The sequence below is a fragment of the Rattus norvegicus genome, chromosome 1, assembly GCF_021556685.1.
Source record: "Rattus norvegicus strain SHRSP/BbbUtx chromosome 1, alternate assembly SHRSP_T2T, whole genome shotgun sequence".
In the NCBI taxonomy this organism is placed as follows: Eukaryota; Metazoa; Chordata; class Mammalia; order Rodentia; family Muridae; genus Rattus; species Rattus norvegicus.
In genome coordinates this window covers 106605885-106619475 of record NC_141534.1, presented here as the reverse complement: position 1 = coordinate 106619475, position 13591 = coordinate 106605885, and the positions used below count along the sequence as shown (strand labels likewise).

At 49.6% G+C, this 13591-nt stretch overlaps 1 protein-coding gene across 7 annotated transcripts in view; it reads left to right on the top strand.

Moving 5' to 3' along the window:
* The window catches only part of Ap2a1 (adaptor related protein complex 2 subunit alpha 1), a 29909-nt gene that overhangs the window by 313 nt on the left and 16005 nt on the right, over positions 1-13591 (top strand). For all 7 annotated transcript variants that reach the window (XR_015623832.1, XR_015623829.1, XM_087555908.1 and 4 more), the window contains exons 2-4: positions 12084-12152; positions 12247-12389; positions 12548-12741. Coding sequence is in view for 5 of the 7 variants with exons in the window: in XM_087555908.1 (XP_087412034.1) it covers positions 12084-12152; positions 12247-12389; positions 12548-12741 (406 nt within the window). In the remaining 2 variants the exon portion in view is untranslated. The remainder of the gene's footprint in view (positions 1-12083; positions 12153-12246; positions 12390-12547; positions 12742-13591) is intronic.

Here is a 13591-nt window from a genome sequence, read left to right as displayed (position 1 = left end):
CGTGGCGGGAGGAGGTGGAGGGAGTAGGGCCACGGGTTAGGTAGGTCATTCAGTGCCATCCGGAGCCTAGATGGGGGAAATCAGGGATGCAGAGGAGGTGGGAGGCGGGCAACCACCTAGGGCCAGGGGCCAGAAGTTGGGGAACAGCCCAGGAACCAGAGATGATAAGATTGGGGCACAGCAAGAAGATTAAAGATAGTAAAGTGGGAGGACAGCAGAGGAACTCGAGATGATAAATTGGGGGGGAACAGCGGAGCGACTAGAGATGGAAGTGGGGGGAATCAGAGTAACCAGAGATGACGAAGTGGGGAGATACCAGAGGAATCAGAGATAGAAATGGGGTGACAGCAGAGGGACAGAGAAGATAAGGTGGGGGACAGCAGTGGGATCAGTGACAGAATTGGGAGAATTGCAGAAGAAGCAGAGAAGATAAGGTGGGAACAGCACCCTAGGGCCCAGAGATGATAAGGTGAAGGCATGGAAGAGAAACTAGAGATGATAAGGTTGGGGAGACAGCAGAAGGACCAGAGATGAAGAGGTGGGGGACAGAAGACCAGAGGTGATGTATAAAAAGACTCTAGATGGACGAGTGCATAAAAGACATGGAACATACCAGGTGTGCTTGTGCAGGCCTTTAATCTCAGTACTCAGAGACACAGGCTGGCTGACCTCTGAGTTCAAGGCCAGCGTGGTCTACAAAGTGAGTTCCATGACAGCCTGGGTTACACAGGCTGGAAAAGCCAATGCCCCCCTGTTTCTACCCCCCAAACCCAAAAACATGGAAGGCATTGAAGAGGCTATATACAAGAAAAAGAGGAAATATAGACATAAAGTCTTTGGGAAATCCAAGGTACCAGCATGACCTGGGAAGGTATTACATGGTGAGTGTTTATGATGAAGGCAGACCCCTAGGAGGAGGCAAGGCATCTGAATACTCTGTGGGAAGAGATCTAGCAAGCTGGGGGCGTAGGGAGCTTTGCACCCTGAGGAAGGGAACAGGGCAGCCCTGGACCCAAGCCTTCCTTGGCTTATCCCAGCAATCCGAGGGCCTTGATCCCTTCTAGGAAGGGTTATAAGACTGGGATGCCCTGGCTGCTGGTGAGCTCCAGGAAGCAGATGCTGGTGTCTGCAGCTGCCAGGAGCCTTCAGAGGGTCCATGCGTGGATGTGGTCAGCCAGAGCTGGCTTTGTGTATAGAACTCTATCACTGTGTGACCTTGAAGGAGGGACCTCACTTCTCAGTTTATTCATGTCAGGAGAGGCTGCTGATGGCTTCCTAATGAGAGGTGGCTGGGCTGATGTGGGGTGAGGCTCTAGGCCAGATCCTTAGTAGCTGCTGTTGGCATTGGCTAAGATCTAAAGAACGACTCCTCCACGCTGCTCAGGGTAGGATCTTGAGCTCAGTAGGTGTCAGCAAAAGGACAGTGGGAAGGTGTATGCTCCCTTATATGAGAGATGCTTTGGACCCAGTGAGAAGAGGTGGAACCAGGAAGGGCAGTAGACTTAGCATGGGCACCTATTAAAAATGGCTGTGCTTTATCTCTGTTAACTACTGGTGGGATGACCCTCTGTACCCCACTTAGCCTCTTTGGCTGACTCCATTTCTAATAGTATGTTGCTCACAGGGGTTTGATGGCTCGTTTATATGATGAATTCTGTTCAGCTCCTCCTATGTATCAGCCCCTGTTTGCAGTACTAGGCCTACAACCACATAGGATTCCTAGCCTCAGAGTTGGGACTGGTGTCTAGCAGTAAAGCACCTGCCCCGCATCTCTCTGTGAAGGGCTGAGGCCACAGCTTGGTAGTAGAGCATCTGCCCGGGGTGACCAAGGTCCTGGGTTCCATCCCTAGCACCACAAAGACAAAACAAAACAAAATCCACATCGTTTGGGGTGTCCATTCCTTAGGAAAGATAGAGTAAACAGAAGGGAGCACAGGATGTTTGCCATTGGCTGGTGCTGTGGGCTAAGTACATGTCAGTATCGGACTTGAGTGAGGACTGAGGAGAGTTGGAGGCTGAGGGACTCTGGGCACTGTAGCTTTTCTGTGGGTAAACTAAGAGCTGTAGGATGCTTTTGGGAAGAGGCAGGAAGTGGCTCGCTGGATTCCTTTAGAACCAGGCATGGTGGGGCTGACAGGAGGCTGGTGAGTTTCAGGTTGGCTTAAGCAAGACCGAGTGTCAAGTAGAAAGTCTCAACTGTTGAATGATTGATTGCCCTGTCTGCTGTGAGAATAGACTTGAGAAGTTGGGATGACAGCTGGCAACCAGAGCAAAGGGAGCACAGACCTAGGGCAAGTGTGAGAACTGGACTGCTCAGATGTGAGCAGAAACAAGGGGCTGGAGTTGCACGTCGTCAGCGTAGCATTTGGAAGGCCACAGCGCCAGGATGGTGAGTATAAGGACAGTCTGGGCTCTATAGCAAGACTTGGCTCAAAAAATAAAACAAAAAACAACAGAAGCCAACACTAAGGGGGCTGGAGAGGTGGCTCGGCAGTGAAAAATGTTTGGACCTTAGTACCCATGTCAGTTGGTTCACAACTGCGTATAACTCTGTGGGATTTCACACCCTCTTATGGCCTCCAAGGGCATGTGCATGCATGTATTTAGACATACACTTAAATAATCCAAACAAGATAAAAGATTGGCCAGGTTTTAGGTCAGTTTTGAAGAATTGGCAAAGAGAAAAGAATTTGTATTGGGGTTTGGGGAAGGAAGAGAAGATAGGTAGTTATCACACTGTGGACCCTAGAGAACAGACAGCGGAGGGTAAGGCACAAGTGCAGACCCTGGGGTGGTTTAGCAGCTGGCCTCTGCTGTGCACCTACCATTGCCCTGTCCTTGCCTTGGCAGCCATGTGTTGTGTGGCTGGTGTGTCTCAAGCCCTGTGACAGCACTGGGGCACAGTGACAAATAAGACAGAGGAGTGTGTTCTCCTGTGCAGCTGTGACCCTATGGAGAGATGGTACTTCAATCAGATTACAGCTGTCCTCACAGATGCATTTCTGTGCATCTCAGGAGGTAGGGACACTTGCTACCCAACTTGACATGGGTTTAATTCCTGGCATCACATGATGGAAGGAGAGAACTGACTTCTCCAGTTGTCCTCTGACTGCTACAAGCATACCATGGAATATGCATCCACACATGCATACACATACGTAATAAATGTATTAACAATTTTAAAAAGCCGCCTTGTGTTATAGAGTGAGTTCAAAACCAGCTCAAGCAACTTAAACTGAAAAGTGGGGGTTGAGCCAAGTGGTGGTGGTGGCGCGCACCTTTAATCACAGCGTTTGAGGCAGAGACAGGCAGATCTCTGAGTTTAAGGCCAGTCTTGTCTACAGAGTCACTTCCAAGACCACACAGAAACCTGGTGGGGTCTGGAGAGATGGTTTAGCAGGTAAGTCCACTGGCTGCTTGTCCAAAAAACCTGGCTTCAATTCCCAGTACCAAATGACAGCTCACAGCCATCTGTTGCTCCTTTTCCAAGGGACACCATCTGGCCTCTGTAGGTACTGCACACACAGACATACGTGCAGGTAAAACACCCATACATATACCAGGTGTGTTAGCACATGCCTTTAGTTCCCAGCACTTGGATGGCAGAGGCAGGCAGACGTCTGTGAGTTTGAGACTGGCCAGGTCTACATAATGAGTTCCAGGACAGCAAGGCTACATAAGGGAGACCCTGTCTCTAAAGAAAGGAAGGAAGGGGAAAAAAACAAAACAAAAAAAGAACAACAACAAAAAAATAAAAAAACCAAAAAGCTAGTGCGTAGTTTAGAGGTAGAGTACTTTTCTAGAATGTTGACTCCTGGGTTCCATCTCCAAAGAGCCATGATGGACGCTCACTCTTGTCATCACTGAAGCAGGACGACTTCCTCCTCCTTCTCTTCTACTCCCCTCCCCCATTTTCCTGAGACAGAGTTTCTCTGTGTAACCCTGGCTATCCTGGAACTCACTTTGTAGACTAGGCTGGTCTCAAACTCACTGAGATCTGCCAGGGAGGACAATTTTATGTTTGAAGTCAGCTAAGCAACACAGAACTTTTGCCTTAAAATAAACCAACAAACAATACTGACACGGGGCTGACAAGGCGGCTCAGTGGGCCAAGGCGCTTGCTGCCAAGCCCGAGGACCTGAATTTGATCCTTGGGACCCACATGGTAGAAGGAGAGAACTGACTGTCACAGACTGTCCTCTGCCTGCCACACCTGTGCTTACACATGCATAATACACATAATCAATAAAAAAAGGGGGACATAGATAGTACTTTCCCAAGTGAGAACAGCCAGAGCTAGGATTCTGTGTGGATGAAATGTTAGAAGAGGCTGGACCACAGAGGAAGCCAGAGAAGAGTGGAACTTTGAGGTCAGGGCTGGGAGGGAGTGGGGAGCTCATTGCTCAAGAGTCAGGCCTTTTGTGAAAGAGAATATTCTGGGATTAGATGCTGATGTTGATCGCATAGTTCTGTGAACAAAGAATTAAGAAAGTTTAACAAAGCTCTTTGCTTGTTTTTTGCTTTTCAAGACAGGGTTTCTCTGTGCAGCCCTGGCTGCCCTGGAACTTGCTCTGTACACTAGACTGGTCTCGAACTCAGAGATTCGCCTGCCTTTGCCTCCTGAGTACTGAGATTAAAGGCGTGCATCACCACCTAGCCATAGTGTATAGCTTTTAACTGAGATGTTTATGTTGTTGTTTTGAGACAGGGTTTCTCTGTGTAGCCCCCCAGCTGTCCGGGAACTTGGCTCTGTAGACCAGGCTGACCTTGAACTCACAGAGATCTGCCTACCTCTGCTTTCTGAGTGCTGGGATTAAAGGTGTGTGGCTAACTTCAGAATTGTAGTTGAAATACATTGACATTATTATTTCAATTTATCTTCTTCTTTCATTCACTTTTGAATACTCCATAAGCATCCTAGGGCAGATTATCAGATACTAAAAACTGGATGTACAGTCTGAAATACACTTACCTCATCACCTGCCTGCAGCCGCCCTCTGTAGGAGAAAATCACTGTGGACATTGCTTCGTGTAAATTTAACTCTTCTTGCTCTTTAACTGAAGTTTTTCTTCGCTTTTGGTTTTCTGAGACAGGGATTCATTTACTAACCAAAACTGGTCTTGAACTCATTATGTAGATAAGGATGACCTTTAACATCTGACCTGCCTGCCTCTACCTCCCAAGTACTGAGATGACAGGTTTGTGATTTATATCTTAGTCTTTATTTTAAACTAAGATACATGTGTAGCATTGTAAGCTCAGGGAGAGGTCTGTGGAGTTCTGCCTGGGCTCTGCTTCAAAGCACACACTGCAGCGGAAGGCAGAGGTATGGATGAGTCAAGCCGTGGGTGGTGCAAAGGTCCTGAGATCAGGGAGTTGTGGGTAGCAGTCAGGCTGCTGTTTGTCCTGAGAATAGGCAGGGGTGCAGGTAGAACTATAGGCAAGGAGAGAGTAGAGTCAGGTTTGGGAGGGAGGAAGCCCTCTGTCTGGGAGCCCCATGGTGCACAGAAAGCAGGCTGTGAGTAGGAAGCTCACATTCTGGAGATTACAGCTAATGAGTCTGAGTGGTGTGAAGGCATGGTGCTCCCTCCCTGAGCAGGGAAGCCTTACCAGAGGGGAGCTGCAGGCTAGGGCTGTCTCCTATCTAAAGCCCTGTTCCCCTGGAGCAGATCCATGAAGAGGACCTTAGGGTTGGCATGCTAACTCCCTCTGCCCAAAGTTACTGCACAAAAGAAGCCCATCCTGCCCCACATTAGACCTACTGTGACAGTGAGCTGTGCCTCAGTCCTGGGGTCACCTTCAGTTCTGCCCTTGGGGGCCTCAGCAGGGGTTTGATGAAGGCCGAAGTGAGTGGATGAACAAATAGTTCAGTCCTTGCCCCCTACTAGTGCTGGGATTGAAAAGGAATATTGAAAGCCCAGTGTCATGGGGCAAGCCTGCTATCATAGCGCTTGAGAAGTGGAGGCAAGGGGTCAGAAGTTAGAGGTCACCCTTGGCTAAAAGCGAGTTCAATGCAAGTGTGGGCTTTGGGACTCCCTGTCTCCAATAACACAAAGTTGGCTTGGAGAGACTTCTAGCTGTAAAGGCACCTGCTGTGCAATCCTGGTTCAATCTAGATTCCTCATAAATGTGAAGGAGAGAAGAGAAAACCGACATGTTCCCATGCGATCACAACTGTTCTGGTCCCAGTGCCTCATGGCACATGGCCATATTTTGGCCATGGAAGGATCAGGACAATTAGTCTCATGGCAAACCAGGGTCTGAAAGCAATGGCTGATGGGCTTTGTTAGGGTCCACAGGTGTCAGGGTTTGGGCTTCTGCACTTTCTCTGTAAAGGCACAGGGTCCTCCAGGGCAGGGCCAGGCTGGCCCAGATTCCTTTGAGGGTAATTACAGACGCACCCTGATGCTGGTGCTTCTGTCACCGCTTACAGACGTCGGCACCCCGCGTACCTCTGAGCTGGAAGCTTCATGCTAGAGTAGGCCTGCTGTGTGTCTGTGCAGCACATTTTCCTGAGTGCCTTTGGACTTCAGAGGAGGCCATCAGGGCCAAGATTATATATGGTGTGAGCAGTCATGTGGGTGCTGGGAATTGAACCCAGGTCTTCCAGAAGAGCAGTCAGTGCTTTTAACTGCTGGTTTCCCCAACCTCTCTTTTCTTTTTGCTATTTTAAATAAAAGATACACTCATGTCTGTTTTATTTTGTTTCGTTTGAGGCAGGCTTGATCTATGCAGCACTGGCTGCCCTGGAGTTCACTAGGTAGACAGACTTTATGTGCATGAAAGGTTTTCCTGCATGCCAACGTGTACAAAATGTGCATGTCTGGTGTCTGCAAAGGACAGAAGAACTTATTGCATCCCCTGGGACTGGAGCTCCAGTTGGTTGTGAGCTACCATGTGGGTTCTGGGAACCGAACCTGGACCCTCGGGGAAAACAGCAAATGTTCTTCACCACTGAGCCATCTCTCTAGCCCCTCTGAGTTCTTCTGAATAGCAGAGTTTATCAGTTATGCCAAAGCCACTATCTGATAAGTATGGATGAGAGCCTAAAGAAAGACACACACTCACACAGAGAGATGACCCTCTGTATTGGCGAGGTTCAGATCTGTGAATTCAACCAGCTGAAGACCCAAAACATTCTCCCTTCCCTGTATCTAGGGCAGAAGCTCTAACTCAGCAGTGGGGAGCTTGCTTAGCATCTCTCATTGAGGAGCTAGGGCCGCGGCTCCGTGGTAGAGCCCCTGCTTAGACTCTCCAGTGAGGGGCTGAGGTGTAGTTCAGTGGTAGAGCCACTGCCTAGAATCCATTTGAGGGGCTGGGGGCAGGCCTGGGTTTAGTTCCTTACAGAACACAAAAACACAAACACACCATTAATTTACAGATCACTGAGTGGCTACATGGAAAAGTAGGTCAACATGTAAGAGCGTGTTCTTCATTCATGGGGATAGGAATTGGGACTGGAAACGGAGAGACTGCTGCAAAGGAAAGCAGATACATACATGGAGTATGTTTATGTATATATCTAAATGTACTCTAAGTACACGTGTGACTGTGCAGGCACACATGTGTTCCAGTGTGTGGAGGTCAGAGTGTTGGGCCCACTTGGGTTAGTGTGTGTGTATCACCATTGCATGCTGTGGATCTGAACTCAAGTCCTCTTGCTTGTGCAGCAAGCAGCTCATCCAGTGAGCCCCGCGCGTCCTCTAGGAGCATTTTAGGGAATGTCTAAAGTATCCAGGAGTGTTGATGCCTGCCAGGCCAGGGCTCTGCCGCACAGCTGTTTCCTGCCTTCCTGGAGCTGGTTGGTTTGGTTGGTTGTCTGTGTGACCCAAGTTAGCCAGAGTTTGATCTTTTTGCTTTTTCCAGCTGCTCGACCCTAGTTGTGTGCCACTGCACTGGGCTGTCAGATGGCTCTTGTGATGTCAGGACTCACACAGAACCGGGAACAGAAGTGCTGGGAGAAGGACCGGGAACACTCTGGTGCTCACTTGGCACCACATTGGTCACCAGTATTCCCTGCCCCTGAGAGGGGCACTGTTCACCCTCTTAGCACCCTCAAGGGCAGCTCCCTGCCTGGCTCCGTTGTACCCCTGGGTGGTGATCTGACTCAAGCCTCCTGCTCCAGGCTGAGCCTTATTCACCTCTCCAGGTCCTCCTCAAATGTCCCTTCTCTGGTGCTTCTCCACAGACCCTGTGGGGCCCAGGTAGCCTTTCAGGTGTGGCTGAATTCCTGTCCACCCTTACCAGGTCAGGAGTTCCCAGGGCATGTGTGAGAAATTCTGACCCACAGAACTTAGGAAACTAATTAGGAAATGACAGTGGTCAGGTGGTATTTGAGGCAACACAGGTCATACAGAGCTTGTGCTGAGGCCACGGGGTCCTGGGCCCAGAGCTCTCCATTTTTCCTGGGTCACAGGGTAGATTCCTGCCCTGCTGAAGGCCCTTCCTGCCAATTACTTGTTTACTTACTTAGTCTCATGTAGCTTGTGCTAGCCTCTAACTTGATATGTAGCATAGGATGGCCTTGAACTCATGGTGATGTTCCTGCTTTTTTTTTTTTTTCTTGGAGCTGAGAACCAAACCCAGAGCCTTGCGCTTACTAGGCAAACGCTCTACCACTGAGCTAAATACCCAACCCCGATGTTCCTTCTTTTATACCACCTTCTCCTACTGCTAGGGTTACCAGTGTGTGCTACTACACCAAGCTTATGTAGTCCTGGGGATCAAAACCAGGTCTTTTGTGCATTCTAGGTAAGCACTCTACCAACTTAGCTAATCTCTGGACCTCTTTTCAATTAAAAAAAAAAACTTTTATTTTATTTTATTTTTTGGATGTAATAAGCAAAGACGAGGTTTATTACGGAGACCTATTACAGAGATCTCTGGGCCAACACGTTTCTCGTGCAGGAGACAGAGGTGTCGACCAACTTTTTTTTTTTTTTTTTTAAAGATTTTATTTATTTTATGTGAGTACATTGTCACTGTCTTCATGCACATCGGAAGAGGGCATCAGATCTCGTTACAGATGGTTGTGAGCCACCATGTGGTTGCTGGGAATTGAACTCAGGACCTCTGGAAGAACAACCTGTGCTCTTAACCACTGAGCCATCTCTCCAGCCCTCGACCAACTTTTAAGATTTTTATTGAGGTGCTGGAGAGATGGCTCACTGACTGCTCTTCCGGAGGTCCTGAGTTCAAATCCCAGCAACCACATGGTGGCTCACAACCATCTGTAATGAGATCTGATGCCCTCTTCTGGTGTGTCTGAAGACAGCTATGGCGTACTTATATATAATAAAAAAATAATTCTTTAAAAAATATATTTTTGAGTGTATATGTACGTATACATACATACTGCATGTATGTGTGTACATCACATGTGTGCCTTTTCCCTGCAGAGGCTGGAAGAGAGCATAGGATCCCTTGTTGCTGGAGTTATGGACAAGTGTGAACTGCCCTGTGGGTGAATGGAACCCAGCTCCTGTGTAATGCAGCAAGTGCTCTAACTGCTGAGCCATCGCTCCAGCCCTTTTCACTTTTAATTTTAATTTCCTTTTATTCTTTTGAGATAGGGTCTTACTAAGTCGTCCAGGCTGATCTTGAAGTCTAAATCCTCCTGCCCTAGCCCCCTGCAAAAATGGGAAGACACCGACCGGTCTGTGCCTCAGTCAGTAGAGTGCTTGCCTAGCATGCACAAAGCCCAGGGTCAGACCCCCAGCCCTGACTAACCTGGGCGCGGTGGGAATCTGGGCCCAGCCCTGGGGAGTTGAAAGCAGGAGGATCACAAGTTCAAGGAGTCCTCAGATATGGAGCTAATTTGATCCTAGGTTGGGCTACACAAGACCCTCTTTATTTTTATTCTTATATCTTTGGAGGATTCTTGGGATGGGCTTTCTCTGTGTAGACCAGGCTGTCCTGGAACTTATTCTCTAGACCAGGCTGGCCTCAAACTCTGAGATCTACTACTTGCCTCTGCTTCCAAAATGCCGGGATATGTGCCACCAATGTACAGCAAGACCCTGTTTAAAAAACTCACCAAAGTGGTAGTGGTGCATGCCTTTAATCCCAGCACTCCGAAGGCACAGGCATGTGGATCTCAGAGTTCAAGGCCAGCCTGGTCTACAGAGTGAGTTCCAGGACAGTCAGGGATACACAGAGAAACTGTGTCTCAGAGAAAGCAAAACCACAAACAAACACAGCAAACAAACAAAAAACTAACCAAAGCCTGGGATGGCAGGCCAGCAGTCAGTGCTGTCCTGTGCTGTACTGAGCTCTTCCTAGAGGAAGATCTGTCCAGGGCTGGACACAGACAGGCATGACAGCTGCTAGTGGTGTGACTTGCTAGCTACATGTTTCTGATGGAAAGAAGCAGTCCAGTTTATGTTATTTTCTCTGTGTGTGTGTTTGTACTCGTGTGTGCATGCACATATGGGTACGCATGTCAAGGTCAGAGGTATTTCCTCAGTTGCTCTGCACCTTACTTGATGCAGATGTTCTCACTGAACCTGGAGCACATCTGAGGATCTGCCCTCCACCACCCCAGCATTGCAGTTGTAGATGTGCTTCCATGCCCAGCAATGTAGGTGCTTTCCAAACTCAGGTTCTTGTGTTTACACAGTAAGCACTTTGCCCGTGGGGCCTTCTCTCCACCCCCACAATTAATTTTAGCTATTTATTTATATAACCCAGCACATTCAAAATACTGCCATTGGAGTCAGCGTCTTGCCATCCTTCCTCTGGTTTCCCAGTGCTGCCGATGGAACCCATGGGTTGGGTGTGCTAGGCAAGCCCACACTGAGCCTGCCCCTAGCCCTTTGGGGGTTGGTTGGTTTTGGTTTTGTTTGTCCTTTGAGATAGGGCCTCACTAGCTGTATGGCCCAGACTGGTGTCATACTCAAAACCCAGCTGCCTCCGTATCTCCAATGCTGGGATCACTGGTGTGCCCCCATGATGGACAGATTATAGCATTTGAGCCCTGGGTGTTCTTGCTCCTTACCACTTGTTTCAGTTTGAAGTCACCCCGGCCTGGCTGCTCAGGGACTGCCCGTCTGCCATGGCCACCCAGACTGTGTAGCTCTAAGATGAGGTGCTAGTTTCAGGGACTTCCTGTTGGGGTCACTGTCAGATGGGAGGGTGTATAGCTGCTTGGGAATTAAGGGCGGAGGTTAGTGGCATTTGTGGAAGAGGATGGCGTGAATGCTCCTCAGCCCTGGCTCGCTCACCCAGTGTGTCCTGGAACTGACCAGCTGTTAATAGAGTGCCTGCTGTAGGCCAGGCACCGGCTGCAGCCCTGCAGGCACTTGTACCCATACCCATGAAAAGTATTATAGCAGTAATGAGTTTCTTGGACAAGGAGAGTGGAAAGCACTTCTCTAAGGAAGTTAGGGAGCTAAGACCAAAGTGGTAGGACTCAGGAATGGCTGGAGGCTGAGGCTAATGCCCCGTAGCCCAGAGGGGAGGGATAGGAAGGAGGCAGAGAAGCAGAGAAAAAAGCTGCCAGAGGAACCAAGTTATGTGCAGGTTGTGTTCAGGTGAGGTGGTGATGGTGTGTCATAGTGCAGGGACATGTCTGAGGTGGGGCACTGTGGGGTGAGGTTCTGTTAAGAGGAAGTGAGTGGACAGTGGAGTCTGGGGCTCCAGTGGACAGTGAGAATGGCCAGAGACAGGCAGCATACAGGCTCGAGTACATGGGGCAGCAGACAGCCGGCCCCGTATCACAGAGGGAATCTTCTGTCAGAGCAGAGGTTTAGAGACAGTGTAGACACAGGGCTTAAGAGGGCTAGGATAGGAGGAAGAAAGGGGTGTGGGGAGGGTACTGTCAGGTGCTGTTGCTGAGGGTAACGTCAGGAGCCAGCAGAACTATTCAGTGATCGGTTGGCCACAGCTCTAGGAGGTGCTTAGGAGCAGAACATGAGAGACAGGCCTTTGGGCTCCCATGGAAGGCAGACCGCTCCAAAACCAGCCCCAGCACTCTGCAGCTCATGGGCCACCGGGAAGAGAAGGGGTGGCAGAAAGCTTATAACCTTGCCACTGGTGGCTGGTGGCTGCCTATGGCCTTGTGTGCCTTGCTCTCTCTCCACAGGCAAGAGCAAAGAGGCTGAGATCAAGAGGATCAACAAGGAACTGGCCAACATCCGCTCCAAGTTCAAAGGTAAGCTGCCAGCCCAGGACCTGGCAGGGGCCAGGGCCCAAGGTGCTTAGAAGAAGCTTTCTGATATGGCTTCTATTCCTTTCTTCTGCCTCAGGGGACAAGGCCTTGGATGGCTACAGTAAAAAGAAGTATGTGTGTAAGCTGCTCTTCATCTTCCTGCTTGGCCATGACATTGACTTTGGACACATGGAGGCTGTGAACCTGCTAAGCTCCAACAAGTACACAGAGAAGCAGATAGTGAGTGTCAGAGACCGGGTGGGCGCTGGGGCACAGGGAGGGGGGCTGAGGTCTAGATCCCTGGATTTGAGGGAAGGAGGGCTGGGGTCTGTACTGCTGCATGCGAGTCTAGTGTCCTTTAGCCACAAGTGCACAGCTGTCCCCTCTCTGCCCCACAGGGGTACCTGTTCATCTCAGTCCTGGTGAACTCGAACTCAGAGCTGATCCGGCTCATTAACAACGCTATCAAGAACGACCTGGCCAGTCGCAACCCCACCTTCATGTGCCTGGCTTTGCACTGTATTGCCAACGTGGGCAGCCGTGAGATGGGCGAGGCCTTTGCTGCCGACATTCCCCGAATCCTGGTGGCCGGGTGAGGCTCTGGGGACCATAGCAAAAGGGCAAAAGCAGGAGATGAGAGCCAGCCTTGTTTATAGCACCTGCCTAGGTTCTCACACCGGGTCTCTCTCATGTCACCAGGCTGCCTAGAAGGTGTAAGCACCCACCCCACCCATGTTCGGGTGTCAGAGACACAGACAGCATTAGTATCTCCTATGGATACAGTGACTCATCCCTCATCTTCATTCAGGAAACCGCATCTGCCCTGTGCGTGCTACTGATGGCTGACACTGGTGCCACCAGCAGAGGTGGACAGTCTCGGTGTCATAGCTAGGAAGGTGTCCAGTGCTTGTAGTGTCTTCTGGGTGAGGAAAGGCAGGATTTTCTGACTAGTTGGGTCAGCTGTGGCTCTGTGTTGTCCAACTAATTCAGGAAGCTTCCCAGCTGTTGTTTCTGAGCAGTTTACATCTGTTTGTAACATGGCTCTGATCCTTGGAGCAGCAGTGGCAGGAGACCCTATGTCCCCAGGTGCCAGGTCCTGGGGACGCACAGGTGGGCTGCAGATGTAGCTCTGCTAATGGAGCACTTGCCTGAGGTGCAAAGGAACATGGGGTCCTTCCTCCTTGGAACCTGGAAACCACGTATGGAGGAAAAGGAACAGAAGTTGAAGGTCGTCTTCTGATAGTCACTGGTTTCTTCTTCTTCTTTTTTTTTTTTTTTTTTTTTTAAGACAGGGTTTTTCTCTATAGCCCTGCCTGTCCTGGAACTCACTTATGGAGACTGGCCTTGAACTTAGAGATTCACCTACCTCTGCATCCCAAGTGCTGGGGTTAAAGTGTGCACCACCACACCCAGTCTTTTCTAAGTTTTAAACCTATTTATGA